General features: G+C 40.0%; 1 protein-coding gene and 1 long non-coding RNA gene across 3 annotated transcripts in view; one reads left to right on the top strand and one right to left on the bottom strand.

Annotated features, from left to right (window-relative positions):
• The window catches only part of Frmd3 (FERM domain containing 3), a 178,450-nt gene extending 158,655 nt beyond the window's left edge, over positions 1-19,795 (bottom strand). For both annotated transcript variants that reach the window (XM_040757303.1, XM_040757302.1), the window contains exon 1: positions 19,515-19,795. In XM_040757303.1, the coding sequence (XP_040613237.1) occupies positions 19,515-19,661 (147 nt within the window). In that variant the 5' untranslated portion in view covers positions 19,662-19,795. The remainder of the gene's footprint in view (positions 1-19,514) is intronic.
• Positions 19,796-20,385: 590 nt separating this feature from the next.
• Positions 20,386-21,106, top strand: LOC121144041. The gene is made up of 2 exons (XR_005881386.1): positions 20,386-20,635; positions 20,729-21,106. It is a non-coding gene; the product is annotated as an uncharacterized LOC121144041 (long non-coding RNA).
• Positions 21,107-21,764: the final 658 nt, after the last annotated feature.

Raw genomic sequence — 21,764 nt, forward strand, 5'->3', positions numbered from 1 at the left:
GTCTAGTTTTGTATCAATACCAAGCTGTTTTCAGGACTAGAGATCTATAATAGAGATTGAAGTCAGGGATGGTGATGCCTCCAGACATTCCTATATTTTACAGGGTTGTTTTGGTTATTCTGGATCTTTTGTTTTTCCATATAAAGTTGACAATTTTTCTTTTAAGGTCTGTCAAGAATTGTGCTGGCATTTTGATAGGATTGCATCGAGTCTGTAGATTGTTTTTGGCAAGATTGCCATTTTTACTATGTTGATCCTACCTACCCAAGAGCATGGGGATCTTTCCATTTTCTGGTGTCTTCTTTAATTTCTTTCTTTAAAGACTCAAAGTTCTTACAATGCAGGTCTTTCCCTTGTTTGGTTAGCATTACCTCAAGGTGTTTTATGTTGTTAGCAGCACCAACTCTTTAGAAAATACTCTGTGGGGAGGATGTGGCTCAGTGGTGGAGTAAGTGCTTAGTATGCACAATGTGGGTTCAGTTCTTACTACCACACAGACAGAGAAAGGGAGGGAGGGATAATAAACAAAAGGAACTTAGCTTCAAGGTTGTTTTTTTCTTCTCCTATTAATAGGAGAGAGAAAAAAAAAAAGAAAAAGAACACTCAATAGTGGCCGAGCCTCTGGGCTTGAATTTCATTCATTTAGGATTCAGTGCAAAGAATCACTCTGCCTGAGCATCTGAATAATTCACAACTGCTAAAATATCCACCCAGGTCATGGACAAACCCACTGCTCGCTGCACACTGATGGGGCTTTGTGTTTCTACCCAAGCTCTTCAGGAACAACCGCCTAGTCTATCACCAACCACATACATCTAACAAACCTTGATTTTCCTGCATAAAGGAACTCTCTCTGTGCCTGGTATCCCTAGGGATCATATTGTAAGTTTTCTTGTTTGGGTGTTTTCATTTTTGTTATTTCAAGACAGGGTTTCTTTATGCAGCCCAGCTATCCTGAAAATAGCTCAGTAGGCCAGGCTGGCCTTGTACGCAGAGATCCTCCTGCAGCTACCTCCCAAGTGTTGGGATTAAAGGTGTGTGCCATCACTGCCTGTCTCATACCATTTTTTTTTTTTGAATCTCAAGATCTCAAACAGAGGCTTGCTCAAACCTCAGTCTACAACTAATTGTCTTTGTGACCTGGGGCAGTAGACCCAACATTTTTATGGCTCATTTCCTCACTTGTAAAATAACAGTATTAATTACTATTGCCAAAGCTACTTTTGAGGTTTAGATTAGATAGAAGGTGTTTCATGTAGGGTGGTAGTTACAATTTGGCAAGTGATTAATTTGTTCTTTCATTGAACCAATATTTATTGAAACCTACAGTGTTCTATAACAGTTCTTATGGAGCTGCCTATTAATGTAGATTAGAAATAACAAACATACCCACGAAAGAAGCAACTTAGCCAACACAAAGAGGTCCATGGATATGTGACAAAGAAGAAATACACAGTGTGTGTAAGGAGAGAAGAGTAACAACAAATTTCTTGGGTTCAGTTTCCAGCACCAACAGGACAGCTCACAGTCATTTGCAACTCTAATTCCAGGAGTTCCAATACCATATTTTGGCATCTGTGGGTACCAGGCATACACATAATGTAAATATATACATTTATACAAAACACTCACATAAATACATATATACATACATACATACCTTTTTAAAAGTATCACTACTTTAATACATGCTTGTTGGTTGATCCTCACATTGACTACACACATGGCCACAGGGTCTGCCATAGTCATACATACATCAGTCACACTGGTACACATCCCCAGGGCTTTCCTTTCTGTTCTTCTTCTGGAGGCCAGACGTATTTTCCTTTTTCCATTACTCCCATGTTGTCCAGGATCTAATTCACGCTACCTTGGGAAGACTCTTGCACATCAGAGAGTCAGATCTCTGACTATTCTTCACATTTTACAGAAAAAAGTGGAAATTAAACAGGGCCTATTGGCAGGGAGGGTCCTCTCTGCAGACATAGAAAAGCTTTAAGAGAGAGATGAGAAAAGAAGAAGAAGGACATGGAAGACTCCTCATCTACTCCAATCATACTGTACAGGAGGGAAATAAAAAGAAATAATTGGAGAATCAGTAGAGATTACCCATCAAAACAGGACACGACTCCGCTGTAGCACAGATATAAATCCATAAGGAAAATATATACACATATGTGGGCACCAAAAGTCTGAAGGGATTGGAAATATAGTAGAAGGAAACTGACACATTTGGTATTTGTATGTGCGAATGTTAAACCACCAAGTCCTACAAAACATTCCTGTTGGAAGTGGGGGGTTCTAAGGATGACAACTAGGAGATGCAAAAGGAGAATTTTCACTGGGTAATCTTTTGTGTTTATTTGAATTTTTCTATGTTCTTTTATGATCAAAGATGATAAAAGATACTGTCTCCAACCTGGGAAGAGAACTCATTTGAGAGGTGCTGTTTATTCATCAGTATTCACTACAGTAAGTTTCCATTCACTTAATCATTGTAAGTCATTTACATTTAGGTAAAAAGACAAAATACAGGATATTATCAACACCTGCACGAATAATAACTTATCACAAAGGAGAAAGAACAATGAGGATGGGAGCAATGTCCTAGCCTTCTTTGTTATTCAACATGATACGTGGCTCTGTCCATTTCCTAGACCTCAAAAAAAGACACAGGCATTGACTGAAAAAGCTGAAATTCTATCCCCCAAATACTCTGAGAATAAAGGTGCATATATTCATTTCCAATTTCCTTATAGTTTTAAAATGTGATCCATGCTCAACAACATTCAAATAACATGTAAGTACACAAATGAAAATTTCCTGCTCTACTCCTAAAGGGGACCATTACTTCCTCCTCACTTCCAAGGTTAATTGCTGCTGTGGGGCTGACCAGGAAGTACTTAAACTGGAGGGAAATTTAGATGAATAGCCTTTAAAATTCAGGTGTGGACTCATAGCAGTCAAGTACCCAGTTGCCATATGAGTTAGTACCTATCAGCCAGTATAGAAACAGAACAAATTCATCTTCAAAAAATGTTTGTTGAAAAACTGTACAATGTGTGTACTGAGGCATATTTGAACTTCTTAACTTCTCTTTGATACTTATTTCCTGGAGCCCCTACAATTGCTTCTACAAGTCAGATGGGGGCTCAGTGCCACCCTAATAGGTGAAAGGGGTAGGTTGTCTTCCCAAGATCTTCTTAGGTCTTGATATCTAATTAAAAATGACTTGCTTACTCTATATCCCAGCCCACAACTCTGTCAGAAGACCCCTGCTCTGCCAGAGGCCAATCTGGTCCTAGGAACTTGTTTAGTCACCTCAAGCAGGCTTCAAGAAATTCTCACCATGGGTACATATTGATAACCTTTGCCTTAATGAACTTTTCAACTTTAAGGGTGCTTAAACCCATATCCACATTCTTGTATCTTGTACATCTACTTATAGCAGACTAAATTCTGGGCATAATGGGCCTCCAAAAAAATACCTATCACTTTCCTGGAAGTTTCTACCTTGGGAGAGGCACAGAGAGGGGATAACAGGAAAAGGAAAACTATAAATTCTGGTCTTTTCTAGGGCCATGGATTTTGTAATTTAGTTCTACATTATCTCTTTCTAAAAAGTGAATTCCATGTTTCTGTCTTGTTTTAATTAGACTTTTACGATTGTTTCTCTTATAAAAATGCAATAATCAAAACCAAGGCTGAGGTGAAAAGCAGAAATACAAACTTAAGACCTCCCCAGAATAATAACTAATAAATTTTCCTGGGATGTTTAAGAAAAAGAACAAAGACGCCGGGCGGTGGTGGCACACACCTTTAATCCCAGCACTTGGGAGGCAGAGGCATGCGGATCTCTGAGAGTTCAAGGCCGGGCTGGACCGACAGCCTCCAAAACAATACAGAGAAACCTTGTCTTGTAAAACCAAAAAAAAAAAAAAAAAAAAGAAAAAGAACAAAGTGATATGTGAGTAAGAAGATGTCAGTAAGAAAATGCCAGTGATCTATTTTTTTTAAATCCCTTTAAAAAGTGGTATCTTTGGAAGAAAGCAACAGAGGTTAATGGAATCTCATGCCTTCTCCAAATCTCATCGTCACTTTACTATGGGCCCCCTCTCTGAGTGTCAGTAGCATTCTGGTATTTCTCTATCATAATATTACTGTGTTGAATAGGTTTATGTGTCTATATACTCTATTAGAATGAAAGGGAGCACATTCTAATTTATCTTCTTGTATCTCTGGTACCCAGAAAGGCCCCAATAGAGACCTTTTCAAGTTTTTGTACCTCCATACGTTATTTCCTGGAACATCTGTTTATTTATACCAATACCTTCTATCTATCCTCAGGACCCATCTTAATTCTTAAAAGAGGTGAGTACCCTCAGAAAGGTTTTCCAGTTTCTTGGTTTGCAATTGAAAAGTAATCACTTCACAAAGCATCACAGTTTTTGGAAGTATGTCTACTTGCAATAAATAGCACATAGAAGTGTAAACTGAGAACTTACAAAGTTCAATATCTCCCTTAGGAAAATGATTGTTGTTTGAAAATATAAATGGATGGATGGATGGATGGGTGGATAGAAGAATTTAATTTTTAAGTATTTAATTCTGCCTTAATAGTATTTAATTCTGCCTTAATAGTGGAATACCCTAAAGGTACAAACCTAAATCCTGCCTTCTGTCTCCATTTTGTTTCTAGTAACACCAAGAAAATGTTTCTATTTTAAAGTTTCTTAACATACTGAAAAAAAAAATACTAGCATTTCCTCCTCAATGAGCTTATTCACGAAAAGCCCAGTGAGGATTTTTTTTTAAAGCAGGATAGATTGGATAACAGCTTTGAATGAGAAGCTTTCTGTAAAGAAGGTGTCATTTGGAAAGAAACCCGCGCTGTCCTCTTCTTTGTGGCTCATGTTTAAATCTGCTTTGTTCTCCTGATTTGCTGTTCTCAGGGGGCCACATTGCAGCTGGGCCTGCAAACTCAGCTTCTATGACGCCCGCCCTTGAAGCCCAGAACAACTTTACCTCTCTTTACCCATCTTAATCAGCACTGAGCAAGAAGGTGCCTTCTACACCTGGTGGAAGAACACTTTCCAAACATGGAAGCAAAAAGCGTCACTCAAGGTGCCCCTCATCCATGTGGCAGGACACCCGTCTGCAGAAACACATCTCCCATGAGGTCCGTGGACTCAAAAGGTGAAGCTACCAAGGATAAAATTCCAGGTGGCATGAAAGAACATAAAGTGTTGTCTTTTGTTTTTTTCCTGACTCCAGTGATTTTATTACTCTTCTCCCTAAGTATTTAAGAAAAAAACAAAGTCAAGGTGTCTTGTAGCTCATACTTAGCCCCTAAAAATCTTGTTCTCTTAATTTTGTAGAGGGCACTAAATACCAGGGCTTGACATTGCAACCATTGAACTAGCTTGCAGAATCTTTCTTAAAACTACAAGGTAAAGCATTTTAGAGGATAGACAGGAATTACATTGATATTATCTTTATGTTCGTCTCTTTGTAATTATATGGGGAGTAATTTGAAGCAAGATCTCTGTTATTCCAGTACACAAAGGAGACTATGTAGCTATATAAGATGGCAACATGCTAATATATGAATTTATGTGTGAATGTGTGCATAGATACTGAAGAAAGCAGAAGGTGATAGTTCTGTGATATCTATTTGCTTTCTCTTAATACTGGTGTGATGTTTTGTTATTGGTTTTTTATTACATTTTTTTCTTTTACTTCTCAGACTATAATAAATTTAAATAATTTCCCTCTTCCTTTCCCCCTTCCAAACCCTCCCACATACCCTTTGCCCTCTGTCCACATGGCCTCTAAATACAACCTATTTCTATAATGTTACTTCTCCATGTTTTCAGGGCTGACCATTTAGTATTGAATAACTAATGGGTATATTTTTTCTTGGGAAAGACTCTCTCCTTCAGAGCATCTGTTACTTACCTGGAGTTCTTCATGTAGGGTTGAGGCCTCCTGTGGTCTATCTCCTGTCCTGTTTGGTATTTCTAATGATAACATCCTTGTTCAGTTTCATATTTAGGTAGTCATGTTGGTAAGACTTTATGTGTGTAGCTTCTGACATTACTAGAAGACAGAATCTCACAACAAAATCCCTGACCTGGCTTTTAAAATCTTTCCAGTCTTTCTTCCACAAAGAATCCGAGCCTTAGGTGCAGGAGTTGTTTTGTAAATGTATCCTATGGGACTGGGCTCCACAACTCTGCATTTTGATTGGTTATGGCTTTCTGCAGTGGTCTCCTACGGTTGCAAAGAAAAGTTTTCTTGATGAGGGATGAGGATTACAGTTATTTGGAAGTATATGAACAAACATTTAGAATACAGTTAGAGTTTATACTGGTTTAATAAAGTGGTAGTTGTAGGTTGTTCTCCAGTATCATGACTCCACTCATACTGTCTTTCTCTTACAAAAAAGTAAAACAAAACAAAAAAAAAAAAAACAAAGTAAACCAAAACAATAGCAACAAAAACCCCAAAGTTTTCAGTGGAAAGGCATCAATACACTCAAACCATTTGGGAAGCTTCAAAAGCAAAATAATTTATGATTTAGTACATTTGAAGCAAACCTAAACTAAAAACATATTACTCCACCATAATGTTGCCAAATACAAGAATTTAGGAATACCATATTACTGTGTGGAGTTCAGTTTCAGATCATACAGATTTGCACAACTTTCAGATCAATAGTCAGCAATGTGTACATAAACTAACAAAATCTAACTTTGGATAGAAACACCAAAGCAGAATTATTAGCCAGCCTGTTAATAAGTAGTCAGTTTATATGAGTAGGGCTAATTCATTTTTAAAGAAGTTGATTTTATTGTGATATTCATTAGTAAGTGATATTGGACTTTGTGTGCGAAGATCTTGCTTCAGTAAACGTTGCATTTCTAAATTAATTCTAAATTCTAAAATTTAAGGCATAGGGTCTCAATGCAGCACTTTATACTTTTAGAATAAGAGTTAAGTAACCTAGCTGTGGTGAATTAAAAGAAAATGGTCCCCAAAGGTCATGGCCTGAATGAGACATGTGGTCTTGTTGGAATAGGTATGACCTTGTCGGAGGAAGTGTGTCACTCTGGGGGGTGGGCTTTGAGGTCTCCTATAATCAAGTTCTACCCAATGAGACAGACCACATTCTGTTGTCTGTAATTCAAGATGTAAGGACTCTTGGCTACTTTTCCAGCACCAACCATGTCTGCCTGCAGGCCACCATGATGCACAATGATGATAACGAACCAAACTTCTGAAAATGTAAGACAGCCCCAATTAAATGTTTTTCCCTTATGAGAGTTGCCATTGTCATGGTGTCTCTTCACAGCAATAAAAACACTAAGATACTAGACACTAGCCATGATCTATTATGGCTAATTATCTTCCCTACCTTTGAATCCTCAGACTCTAAACTGTAACGTAAGACATGATACAGTATGCACTGGGCAACAAACATTATGTGAGTTGTCCTTGAAAGGGCTTTGTTAATATTTAGTCACTAATTCTAATCATCTTGAACTCTGATTCAGCCTTTATTACCACATCCAGTCATGCCTAGGTTACTGTATCAAGAAAAAAAATACAAAAAGATCAGTAGAAGCCAACTGGCAATCTTCTATGCTCCCATTCAAATGAAGATTCTAAAGCAGATCATTAAATGACTCTTATATTTGGATTTCTAACTTGCTTCTAGATGCTAGTCACTGATCCTTTACGCACCAGTTTCATTTATACCCAAGTACTCTTAGTAATCTCCTGCCGTGTATAGATGCCTCCTCTTGTTTATAGACCTGAATACAACAGTTTTTATGTTATGACTATATGACATTTTTTCAAATAAAAAAGTTTGTTCATCTTTTACAAACTGATCAAGGACCTCTTACCTAACTTAATTAAAAAAATGTTTAGTTCTAGCTCTGTGCTTGACTTATGGAAGATATTTAAGAAATACTAATGGCATAAAATTGAAATGAGTTTTTTTTAAATATCGTTAAGGCATCTTTGAAAATGCAATTGTCTGAACTACCTGAGCTACCCAAAAGTTCACTATCTTATGAATGAGCTACACTTTGTTTTTTATTATGCAATGTTCCTCTCCTTTTGTATTATGCTTGTAAGGAAAATCATCAATGCAAAAAGACCGAAGCTCATGTTACAACAAAAACACACTGTGTGGTGCCCTCCAGAGTCAACAATACTTTTGAGGACATTTGGGATCCCACATGCCCCTTGACCATCACAATTTGTAATCAGAGAACAACCAGGCAATCTTTTCTTAGCTTTTGGATTAATTCAGAGTTCGTCTTTTGATTCAGAGCAATAATTTGAAGATTATCCAATCTAAAACATAAAAATGCAGTGTGTAGAACCTAACTGCATGTAAGTATAATTTTCTTTTAAAAAAATACAGTATTTGCTGATAGTGGAAATGTTTCCTACTAGCATTTGAACTGTGACATTCTATTCAACTCTGGAATGCCAGCTTTTCAGCCAGATCCTGAACTTGATCCATATGCAAATTAGCAAGACATGAATCCCTGCTGGTCTTCAAATCAGTTCAGGCAGCCTTCTGTGGATTCATCTGCTTCTGTGTTGGAAATCCCACTGGAATTTGATGATTTTGAATGAGCAGTCTTATGCCAAAGGCATACAAGAGCTTTGGATGCAGACAATTGTGATCTGAATGCCAGCAGTTCTATCTCTTTTCACAAATAGTTTAATATTTCAGTATTTCAGTGTTCATATCCATAAAATCAAAACAAGGCGTATATTAGGCATTGGTTATTATGGTTTTAAAAAGGAGAACACACAGAAGACACAGAAGAAAACTGGTACTGAATTCATTCACCCGAATGAGTGTTCCTTGCAGTGGAACCTCCTGTAGATAGCTCTGTAAAGGAGACTAATGAGCAGCCCTCAAATTTTTAACTTATTGTGGAGGCATCACTCTTTTTACCTTGATTTGAACACATTCCAAGTCACTGCTGCTGCAGTCTTTCTTGGAAGATAATAGGGAACTATAGCCTTGCATTGAAATTTGCTCAGATGTCAGGTTACAAAGTTGGACTGCCTTCCTGTCATAAATCCCCTTAATTCAAAAATAATCACAAAAATATCAGTAAGCAGCCAGGTGGTGGTGGTACACTTCTTTAATCCTAGCATGTGCGAAGCAGAGGCAGCAGGATCTCTCTGAGTTTGAAACCAGGCTGGGCGACAAGAGCTAGTTCCAAAGCTACAGAGGGAAACCTTGTCTCAAAAACCAAAAAACAAAATAAACAGATAAACACACAAACAAGGAAATAAATAAATAGATAAATCAGAAAGTCTAGTTCCAGACCAGCTTCCCACGATCTTTCTTTGTTCAACACTAATTTTGCCTTGTTAGCCTTTCTTTTGCAATCCTGTGCTTTCACGCCTACCCCAAGTACAAGCAGAGGTGCAGATGTGCAGCCTGGAAAAACCGTGAGGAACCTTTCCCAGCTAAGCTGGGTTTTGCCTTTCTTAGCCCCATTGCCATCTCCACACCCATAGGCATAGGTTCAGATGAATGGTTTTCATAAGTGCTCTACTCAAGAGCCATTGTTAAGATGGTGAGATGCCCCTTTCCTCTCCCATCCTTCTGGCTATCTACTGCCATCTCTGCACCCACAGACCTAGCTCCAGACCTGTGATTTGGGTGACATCTTTGCCTGGTCTAGTTAAACAGTCCACCTATCAGCTTTAATTGGCCTAGATTAGCACCTATGTTGATCTAATCTAAGAAAGGTCAGATTATCATAACAGATAATCAAAGAAGTCCATAAGCCCGGGTCAAATCACAAAAAGCAAAGCAAAACAAAACAAAACAAAACTACCTAGCCACAACCATTCCAGGACACAGAATTAAAAAAGAACAACCATAAAACACATCAAAGAATTAAACAAATTTAAGAAGCATGAACAAATACTTTACTGAATGCCAAGAGGATAATGATTACAATAAACTGAGTGTTGCAAAAAATAGAACTTCTGAATGTAATAAAGAAGATAACTTGGGATTTGAAAACTGAATTCAATAAAGAGATAGAAACGTTAAAGAGAACACAAGCTGATATGAAGATGAAATTGAAAAATGCAACATCCCAATTAGAAAACACAGAGGAAAGCCTTTCAAGTAAATTGAGTCAAACAGAGGATAGACTATCAAGACAACAATAGAGTAGAGGATTCAGATAAAATAAACAAAGAATATGAATTTTCTTTTTAAACTACAGGAAAGGAACATATGCAAAAACATATGCCATTAAAAGACCAAATCTGAATGATAGGCACTGATACGTGAAATGAATCCCATGTAAATAGAATAGAACAGATCTTTAACAGGGTCATAGAAAAAACTTCCCTGAATTAAAGAAACACAATACTGTACAGATATAAGAAGCATACAGAACCCCTACTAGACAAGACAAGAAATACCCTACAACATATCATACTGCAAATACTAAATATGCAGAACAAGAAAAAATATTGAAGGCTACAAGAGAAAAAACACAAGCCACATCTAAATGAAAATCCATCCAAATAATAGCTGTTTTCTTGTTTTCACATTATTTTGTTGTTGCTGTTATTGTTTAAGGACAGGGTCTCACTATGTAAACCAGACTAAACTCAAACTCACAGATGTTGGACTGCCTCTGCCTACTGAGTGCTGGGATTAAAGGGATGCACCACTATGCCCTGCTCAATAGCTGATTTCTCAATGGAAACTTTGAAAGCCTCAAGAGCCTGGAAAAATGTACTACAAGTTCAAAATGACCACAACTGCCAACCTATACTAATATACCCTGCAAAATTATCTAACATAGTTGAGGGGGAAAGCAAAACTTTTCATGGTTCACAAGGCTAAAACAATTCACATAAAACAGCACAACAAAGTAAATAGAACCCTGTAAACAATACTTAGAACTGAAGAGAATAAGCACAACCAAGAAATTCTAGAAAGAAATAGATGAAAATATAATTCAGTGAAATAGAAACAAACCACAATTAAGAATACAAACCATCAAAAAAATGGAACTATATACACCTTTTTATAATAATGCTAAATGTTAATTGTCTTAATTCTCCAATCAAAAGAAACAAGTTACTTGAATGTAGTAAGAAAAAAAATTCAGGCATCTATTGTCTACAGGAATTAGTTTAAAAGATAAGTAACACTTTAAAGTTAAAGGATAGAAAAATGCATTCCAAGCAAATGGGTTAAGGAAGCCAATATCTGTTGCCAAATGACAAAATAGACTTCAAATTAATACTAATCAAAAAAGACAAAGAAGGGTACTTCATTCTAATCAAGAGATCATTTAGTCAAGAAAATCATATGCACCAAAGTCTGGTGTACTAAATTTCATAAAAAAGCATAAGAATGAAATTAAAGACAGTTTAAGACAAACACTATGATAGTAGGGCATTTCAACATCCTGCTTTCTCCAATACATAGGTCATCTGGTCAGAAAATAAACAAAAACTTCAGAATTAAATGACAACTTACATCAAATGCACATCCAAGCACTGAAGAACATACATTCTACTCAGCAGTACATAGAAGTTTCTCTAAAATATGTCACACATACTGGGACAAAAAGCAAACCTTAACAAATACAGAAAAACTGAAATAATCCTACGCATCCTATCCAACAACTAAGCAATAAAACTTAAAATCCACAGTAACTAAAACTTTAATAGGTGAATAAACTCATGGAGATTAAAAAGCTCATTAACGAATGATGAATGGGCCAAATAAGAAACGAAGAAAGAATTTAAAATATTCCTGGAACTAAATAAAAATTAAAATATTACACAACAAAACCTTTGGGGCACATTAAAAGCAATCTTAAGATGCAAATTTCTAGTCATAAGCTCTTGAAAAAACAGAAATAGTATTCATAAATGATGCAATTCATGAATGTGGGTGGCACATATATTTAATCCCAGCACTCAGGAGGCAGAGGCAGGCAGATCTCTGTGAATTTGAGACCAGCCTGGTCTGCAAGAGCTAGTTCCAGGACAGTCTCCAAATCTATAGAGAAATCCTGTCTCTAAAAACTAAATAAACAGAGAAAGAAAGAAAGAACCAAGGAAGAAAAGAAAGAAACAAACAAACCAAACTCAAGCCAGTAGTCAGCAAGAAAGAGAAATAGTTCATGTAAGCATGAACTGCTCGAATGGGATGGACAGGGATGGATCATGGCACTTGGGAACCAAAGAATACTGAATGTTACAGCTCAGATGGAAAGTATTCTGGCACTTGGGAGCCAAGGAATACCACAGGTCACAGTAAGGATAGCCCCATTTCAGGGAAAGGCTTCCCCAGTTTATCAGCTCTGCTCTGGAAGGAGAGGGTTTTCCCAGCCAAGTTGTTACAGTTCAGCTCTAGTCCCCCAGTGTAACAACTCTGCTTAGCCAGGAGAAGGTTTCCACGTGAAAAGTGTTACAGCTCTGCTCTGTTCTGCCCAGGGCTGTCTCTGCTCCTGGGAAAGAAGGTCTCACACAAACCTTATTCAAGAGATTTATTGGGAGGGAAGAATCCAGGAGAGTGGCTGCCCTCTGCCAGGGTGACAGAGGACATTGGGCAGTCTGAACAGCCAGAAGCTGAACAGGCATAGGGCTTATATAGGGCTTCTCAAGGAGAGGAATTTTTCAGGCTGGGGATTGGTCATATTTCAATCCTCGAGTTTAGGAAGGCTAGATCTGCTCAGGACTTGGTTAGTTTTCTGCACAGGGTTAGAGTTAGATTTGGCTCTGGTTTCAGGACTAAAGTGTGTTTCTTTCACTGTTCCTTTTTAGCCTTTTGGCTCTAGTTTTAGGGCCAGAGTGTATTTCTTTCATTGCCTCTGATTCCAGGGATGAAGTGTGTTTCTGTGGCACTGGCTTCCGGGTCAGGGTACATTTCTTTGGTTCTGGTTGCAGGGCCAAAGTGTGTTTCTTTGGCTCTGCTCAGGGTGTGTTTCTTTGGCTGGCCCCCTTTCCCTACAGTTGGAGAACACAAAATGGTTTCCATTGTTTTAAAATTTTTTGTTTGCTTTTTAAATTTCCTTTTGTTTTGGTATTATTTGTGTTACTGGTTTTTCATTTATTTGTTTTGTTTTTGGGTGTTACTTTTTTTAAAGACAGAGAAGAGAGAAAAAAGAACATGAAGTTGTGTGAGGAGGGAGGTGAGGTGATTCTGGGAAGAGTTGAGGGACAGCAAAATATGATTAAAATACATTGCATGACAATGTTAATAAAAACACATAGAATTAATAAATAAAAATATTCTAAGAACTTACTCTTTGAAAATATAAATGAATTAACAAACAACACCTAAGTAAAAGCAAGAAATGACCCAAATAAGCACAACCAAAAATACAGCAAGCCAGGTGTTGGTGGCACACACCTTTAATCCCAGCACTTAGGAGGCAGAGGCAGGTGGATCTCTGTGAGTTCAAGGCCAGCCTGGTCTACAAGAGCTAGTTCCAGGACAGCCTCAAAAGCCACAGAGAAACCCTGTCTTGAAAAACAAAACAAAACACAGCACACTGAAGAAATACAGAATATTATATGAGAATACTTTAAAAACCTGTATTCCAATATGCTGGTAAGATCTGGGGGAAATGGAGTTTCTTGATTCACCCAAACTACCAAAAAAAAAAAAAAAAAAACTAAGAGATTAACAACCTAAAAAGGCTCATAACATAGGATGAGATTGAAACTATAATAAAAAGTCCTTTCATTAAAAAAAAGTCACCACTCCTTTTCAATGTAGCACTCAAAGCACCAGTCAGAGCAATAGGCAAGAGAAGGAAGTTAAGGTAGACAAATAGGAAAAGAAGTTAAATAATTCATAGTTGCTTATGACACTATACATAAGAAATCCCAGAAATTCTAGCATAAAACTTGAAGAAATAATCAACAATTTCAACAAAATGGCAAGCACAAAATCAACTTTAAAATTAAGTCATCATTCCGTACACTAACAGCAAACTCTATGAGAAAGAGATCGTGGACACACCCAATTACAGTAGCACCAGAAACAATAAAATATGTTGGAATAAACCTAGTCAAAGAGTTAAAAGATTTCTAAAATTAAAACTTCAATCTCTGAAGAAAGAGACAAATCAAGACACTAGAAAATGAAAACACATCCATGTTCATGGTTAGGTAGAATTAATATGAAAGGATCATCCTACCAAAAGCAACTTATATATTATATGCAATCCTAGTCAAGATACACATAACATTATGGACAGAAGTACAAAGATATATTCTAAAATTCAAATGGAACAGGAAAAGAAACCAGATACCTAAAGCAACAAAAAGAGTAATACTGGAAGGAGTGCCATTCCAGACTTCAAGATGCATTATAGAATTAAGAAATAAAAGCAATATGGTATTGGTACAAAACCAGATATATAGATCAATGGAATAAAAATACAAGACCCAAACATGAGTACATGTAACTACAACCATCTGATATTTAACAAAGAAGTTTAAAACAATATAGTCTAGAAAAAGGATAGCATCTTCAACAAATGATTCTGGGAAAAGTGGATAATCATATCCAGAAAAATGAAATTAGATCTATGTGTATCACCCTGAACAAAAATTACCTCCAAGTTACTCAAAGACCTCCAGTTGAAACCTGACATACTGGAACTGCCAGAAGAAAACACTGTTAGTACACTGCAAGTCATAGCTGTAGGAAAAGGATGTTCCTAATGCCAGGAATTAAAATAAAATATCGATGAGCAAGACCTCATAAAACTGAAAAGTTTCTGTACATCTAAGGAAATAATCTGGTGAGTGAAGCAGTCCAGAGACAGGGCACAATCTTTACCAGCTATTCATCTGAAAGAGAGTTAATATCCAGAATATACAAAGAAGTAAAAACATAAGGGGTCTAGGAAAGAAATGACCTAATTTAAGAAATGGTCTAGAGTTCCAAACAGTGTTCTCAATACAAGAAATAAAAATGGGTAAGAAATAACCCCCTAAAATGTATCAAGCTTAGGAGTTAGAGAGATACAAATTAAAGCAACTTTGAGCCTTCATATCACCCCACTCAGTCAGAATGGCTAATAAGATCAAGCAATCAGTTGCCAACAGCTTCTGGTGAGTCTGTCAGGAAAGGGGAACCCTCATAACTATTGGCAGGAATTCAAATTGATACAGGCATTCTGGATATCAATATAGAGAATCCTCAAAAAAAAAAAAAAAAGAACCTAAACAAAAAGTAAATCTACCGTTTGATCTGGCTATACCACTTCTTGGCATATGTCCAAAGGACTTGTTATCATTTTCCATAGATATTCAACTGTACTCGCTGTGGCCCTATTCATGATAGCTAGGAAATGAAAACAATCTAATTGTTCTTCAATGAATAATGAAAATGAGGTATATATACACTGTGGAATACTAATCAGGTGTAAAGACAAATGAAGTCATGAAATTTGAAGATAAATGGAAAGATAACATGGAGTGAGATAACCCAGATCTGGAAAGAAAGATATCACAAGCTGTCTCTCATTTGACATGTCCAGCTCCAAGTCTTCAGAAGTAAGTATGCAACATGAAGTAACTACCAAAACGAGGAAAGAAAATTGGGACCACCTTAGGGCAGGAGTGGGTGAGAGGGGAATAGCAATAAAATGAAGGTCAAAACAGAAAAATGTGGGGAGTGGGGGCTCCAACTGGGAAGGGGAAAGGGAGCTTGGTACAGAAGCAGCAGGAATGAAAGGTGACAAAATACACCAAGTTATTTGGTAAATCCTGAAGAAACATTATTATTTTATAGTTACCTAAAATTATAGAACACATACACACACAATCACACACACACAATCACACACACACATACACATACACACACAATCATACAATCACACACACACACACACACAGGCTGACAATGCCTCCACAAGAACTACTGACTAACGAAAGTCTCAGGGTTGGGTATGAGAAATCTCCCCAATGTTCAGGGTAGTACAGTGGATTCCCAAAACACTACAGAATATAGCTCTTGCCATTGTAGCCTTTCAGAAGTTGAAGGTAAACCCGTATGGCTGAAGACACTGCACACTTAGGACACAGGACCCAGATTATTTTTATTCAAGCCTGAATTGGCCTCAAATCCTTTCTGTGGTTTAGCTTCTAAAGTACCAGGAAATACTTTGAAAACTTGCAAGAGAAGTCTTTCTAATGCTGAGATTAAAAAAACCCTCAACTTGGAGATGAAAGGGTTTATTTTGCTTACACTTCCAGGTAAGGGTCTATCACTGCAGAAAGAAAGGGCAGGAACTCAAGCAGGCTAAAACCTTGGAGGTAGGAACTGAAGCAGAGGCTAGGAATAGAAGTGTTTACTGGCTTGCTCCTCACAGTTTGCACCTAGAGACATGAGCCTGGGGGTGGCACTTCCCAAAGTGAACTAGGCCTTCCAGCATTAATCATTAATCAAGAAAATGATCAATAGATTTTTCACCATGCAAATGAGATGGGGCATTTTCTTTTTTTTTTTTAACATTTTTTAAAAATTTTAAATAGCTTGTTTTACATGTCAATCCCAGTTCCCTCTCCCTTCCCTCCTCCCTCACCCCCCATCCCCCCATCCTCCCACCCTATTGCCAATTCCTTCTGCATAGGGGATATCTAGAGTCTATCATTTCATTCAGGGTAGGGTCCAGGCACTTTCCTAAGAGTCCAGGCAGAGAGAGCAACCCTCTTTGTGTTATGGACACACGATGTCTGTTAGTATTACAGGGATAAACACTGATCCACTGCTCAGGACCCCATAGGTAGCCCAGGCCTCCTCACTGACTCTCACATTCAGGGAGTCTGGATCAGTCCCATGCTGGCCTCCCAGCTGTTGGTCTGGGGTCCAGGAGCTCTCCCCTGTTCGGATCAGCTCTCTCTGCTGGTTTTGCCAGCCCATTCTTTGCCAATTTGCTCTTCGCTCCTCTCTCTGTCGCTGGGTTCCTTGGGTTCTGTTCAGTATTTAACTGTGGGTGTTTGCCTCTGCTTCCATCAGTCTCTGGATGAAGGCTCCAGGATGGTTATAGACATCAAGTTCACTATCAGGAATAGGCATTCGAGGTGGTCTCTACACTATTGCTTGGCTTGCCAATTGGTGTCATCCGTTTAGATCACTAGAGGTCACAATGGTGCCTGATCTGTCTTCTAACCTATGATTCTCTCTTCCCCCTATGCTACCCTCCCCCAGTCAACCTTCCTGTTCCTCCGCGTCCTACTCTCTCTTCCACTTCTCCCCCTCTCTACTTCCCAGGTCCCCCTCCCCCCACCCCTCGCCATGTTCCCCGAAATGGGGGCATTTTCTTAATTGAAGTTCTCTCTTCCTAAACTACTCTAGCTTGTATGAAGTTTGGCATAAAACTAAGCAATATAGGAGGGAAACAATTAGTAGTCCCCCATGAAGGCCCCACAACAGTGACCAGCAGGCATAGGTGTCTATAAAGGTACAACAACAACTGTTTGTTGAAGGTAAAATCCACTCATGCATGTAACTAGAAACCTAAGAAACTTCCCAGAGTTGGTGAGGTCCTGGATCTTAAGAAAGAATCTACTACTACTGCTTTAATAGACCAATATAACTCCTAATTGCATTCTAAAACTTTTCCTTATACCCACAGACAAATTTATTGACTACCCTGCATTAAAGAAGCCTCTCTTACAGCAAATGGATACCATACATCAAATCACAGTTGGACACAATGCAAAGATGAAGGATCACAGGAAGTCCAGCCCCAGAGGATGCATCTACCTAAAGGGTCCTGAATCTAATGCTCATGGAACATTGTGTGGGAAGTGTCAGAAAGACTATAAGATGCTGAATACCAGGATGTCTGCCGTGAAGCAGTTTCTCATAGAAATGGCATAAACAAGACCTGAATCATAGCAATGCCAATAAGTCTACTAACTGAGGAGGAAATATTTACAGAGCCCCACCCTATATAAAGAACTTTGGGCAATTAATGAATGCTGAAGAGAGGAAGAATTAGCCTTTCCCAGGAATGATTCCCCTTCTTGTGTAACCAATACAAAGTGGTCAGCTCTGAAACCATATACAGACAAACAATAATTATGTTCGTATAATTATGTATATGTAACAATAATAATAATAAAAGAACAGAGGCTATCAATTTGAGAGTGTAGTTGGGGAGCATGGAAGAGGTTGGAGAGTGGAGACTTTGAAGGGGCTAAGGAGAGGAAAGAGAAGGGGATGAGTGATGTGATTACATTTTAATTAAAATGTCTTTTTAAAAATCAGGTACAACTTAGAGGTGGATTTCTGCCTTTAGGGGGTGCTCATCCATTCACCTCCCACAGTCATGGGTCTTAGAACCTAAGAGGTAGTAGAACAGAAGAGGGAATCCTATAAATAATGAATTCAGTTTTAAACTCTGATGTCAGCAGTGCTTAGTTCTGATACAAGGTTTGCAGAATGTGCATGCCACATGAGGTCATGGGAGAAGCTCACACCTACTTACTGGAACAACCTCAGCTAAAGGAAACACGTGTGTGTGTGTGTGTGTGTGTGTGTGTGTGTGTGTGTGTGTGTGTGAGAGAGAGAGCACCGAAACACACACACACACACACACACACACACACACACACACCACCACCACCACCACCACCATCACCAACAATAGCAGCAGCAGCAGCAGCAGCAGCTTACAAAATATTTGCAAGCACAAAGAGACTTATCTCCCAAGGAAGGGAGCAACCACTAAAAATAGTAAGCAAAGTCCTTTCTCTTCCAGCTGGACCACAGTGAGTAGTCACCAAAATTCCAAGCTCTTTTACCCAAGATCCAGCTTCCTGCAGGACTCGTTCGCTAGTCACATGAATCTTTTTCTTTTCTCTGTGGCACAGACTTCACCTTCTTTTGAGGTAGCTCCAATTCAATTATAACATGCACCCCATCTTTCGAGGCTGGAGCCCAAGATTTCGAGGAAACTTGGGGAAGTCCATTGCCCCACTAGAGAAGTACAAACTACTGGCAGAGGGACAGCAGGGCATATGAAACAGGTTCCCAAACGGCCTGGGCGCGGGAAACAGTCCTTTCCCACGTGGTAGGTGAGAAAGACTCCGTGTGGGGTAGAATGCGAATTTCCCCTTGGCTCTCAAGGCTTCTATGTCCCGGTGGGATGGGCTCCAAAGGGACCAACGCAGCGTTAAGCAAGAAACATCTGGCTACCGCCTCAGCCCAGGAGCAACGCGAAGTGAGCACAGGTTGCGTGCCAGGGTGGGGGGCTGAGGCAAGGATAACGCCAAGAAGATGACTACAATGGGCCAAAGTCCCTACCTCGAGGACTGAAGAAAATCCCGCACTCTAGCCGGGCTTCTCTGCGGAGGTGGGTTTCCCACCAGCGCCTGCCTCCCCTCAGTATCCCCCTTACTCAGTCCTGTACCCTGCGAATACCGCACGCCCTGCATCCTCCCCCGGGGTGCCACCGCACCTGGATATGGCAGGAGACCTCCGAGTCGTCCAGCAGCCGAATGGTGCATTTCATCTCCTGGTTGAGCGATTTGATGCTGGAGCTCCGAAAGTGAATCATTTTCAGAGTCCTCCTGCCTCTCGGCGCACAGTGACAAGACGCGAACATGCACAGCAGCACGCGAAGGCGAGCCGTAGGAGGCGCGGGGCCCGCGCGGCCCTCGTCCACGCGGACATTCACACGCTCTCGACCCAGACCCGGCTCCGGGTACAGCTCTGCCCGGAGACGGCGGCAGCCCAGGGGGCCTGCAGCCACCAGCTGGAGGAGCGTCGGTCCCTCCCTCTCCTCCTCTGCCGATCCAATCCCCGCCTCCTTCGGTAGCTAGCTCAGAGGCACCTCCCTTGGCTTGAGGCTGAGGGCGACTGGAACCAACGACCCCACGAGGGATCGCAGCTGGAGGAGGCGGAGGACCAGCTGGAGCCTGACGCCCAGAATCTCCGGAGGGGCCTCTTCCACTGCTGCTGCTGCTGCTGCTGCGTCAGCCTAGGCCCTCCTGCCTTCCTCTAGCTGGCCACCTCCTCCCTCCTCCCATCGAGGTTGCTATAGATGGTCCTGCCCTGCTGCTTCTCTGGGACTCAACAGTGCCCTGCACTGTGAAATCCCACGTCCCGGCGGGCAGAGTGAAGAGCAATCCACACACCTCCATTAAGCTGATGGAGAGGACCGTTGGGCTGGCAGGGAGTCTCAGACAATGGCAGGAGGCACAGATAATTGCACATGTCCAGGGACGTAGTAGCTCTCAGATACTCCTGGAGGATTTTAAAGTCGCTGGCTTGGTTAATTAGCTGAGATCAGCCCCCTTCTTCCTTAGGATGGAATCGGCTTTCTTAAGCAGCGTGATCTTTGATTACAGAATCTTTTAGATACCAACTAGGAGTCCTATTCTGCCCCCCCCATCCCCGAGAAACTCCTCCACCCCAACTGCATAGGAATCTAGTGACAACGAAGCATCCTATTTTAGTCTCTCTCTGGGTGCTGGAAACCCTGGAATTCCCTGCTACTCTCCAGGAATGCACTGCTATCCCAAGGAGCCTCTGCCCTAGTGTAAAAGGCTTTAGGTTCAAGGGGTGGCAGAGTTGCAGGTATTTCGGTGGGTGGAGCTTCGAGGTGGAGGGTGGGATGTCAGGAAATAGGACTTAAATGAAAGCTGCTTTGTTCCGCTATTTCTTTTTCAGTGAGGAGAAAACTTGTTGCTAGCTGTCAGCTTTTGCACGGTTTGCCACACAAGCAGAGTCTCTTCATCCAAAAGGCTGAGCTGTGGGATGGAGGAAAGAAGACTCAGACAGGATCGGTTGTGGCCTGCATTACATTCGGAGTTCTCCAGCTATCCACACCCTACTTCCTCTGGTCTTCCAGCAATAATAATCACCTTACAGTAAAGTTCCTGCCTCCCAGTCCTTTAAATTGCAACAGCTACCAATTTAAGAGCACGTAGTACCCCGTGTCTGAAACCTTGTCACTGGAGATGATGATGCAGGAGGGTGGGGAATTTGAGGTTGGCCTGGATTGTATAGTGGGAATGTCTCAAATAAAAAATAAATAAATAAAACAAAGAGGAGAGTGTGCATTTAATATAGCATTATGTCTTAGTCACTGTTCTATTGCTGTGAAGAAACACTATGAGCAAGACAATTCCAGAAATGGAAGCATTTAATTGGGGGTTTGCTTGTAGTTTCACATGGTGAGAACAAGGAGGGAGCAGGGCCATCGCGCATGGCACTGGAGCAGTAGCTGAGAACTACACTCTCATCCATAAGCAGAGAGGGAACACATGCAACATAACAATTATGTTTTAGTCACTATTCTGTTTCTGTGGAGAGACACCATGGCCAAGGCAACTCTTACAAAAGGAAGCGTTTCATTAGGGGTGTGCTTACAGTTTCAGAGGATTAGTCCATTGTCGTCATGGCAGGAGCAGGGAAAGGAACATTGCAGCATGCACGACTCTTCAGCAGTAACTGAGAGCTATATCCCGATCCATAAGTCATAGGAAGAGAAAGAGATGCTATGTCTGGCCCTGGATTTGAAATCTCAAAGCCTACCCCAAACTACACACTTCCTTGAACAAGACCATACCTCCTAATCCTTCTAATTCTTCTCAAATATGCCACTCCTTGGTGACTGAACATTCAAATGTATGAGCCTATAGAGGCAATTCTCACTCAAACACACTGCACATTTTGATGGCTGAATTACTGTTTTGAGATAGTT

The sequence above is a fragment of the Mesocricetus auratus genome, unplaced genomic scaffold, assembly GCF_017639785.1.
Source record: "Mesocricetus auratus isolate SY011 unplaced genomic scaffold, BCM_Maur_2.0 Super-Scaffold_100014, whole genome shotgun sequence".
NCBI lineage: Eukaryota > Metazoa > Chordata > Mammalia > Rodentia > Cricetidae > Mesocricetus > Mesocricetus auratus.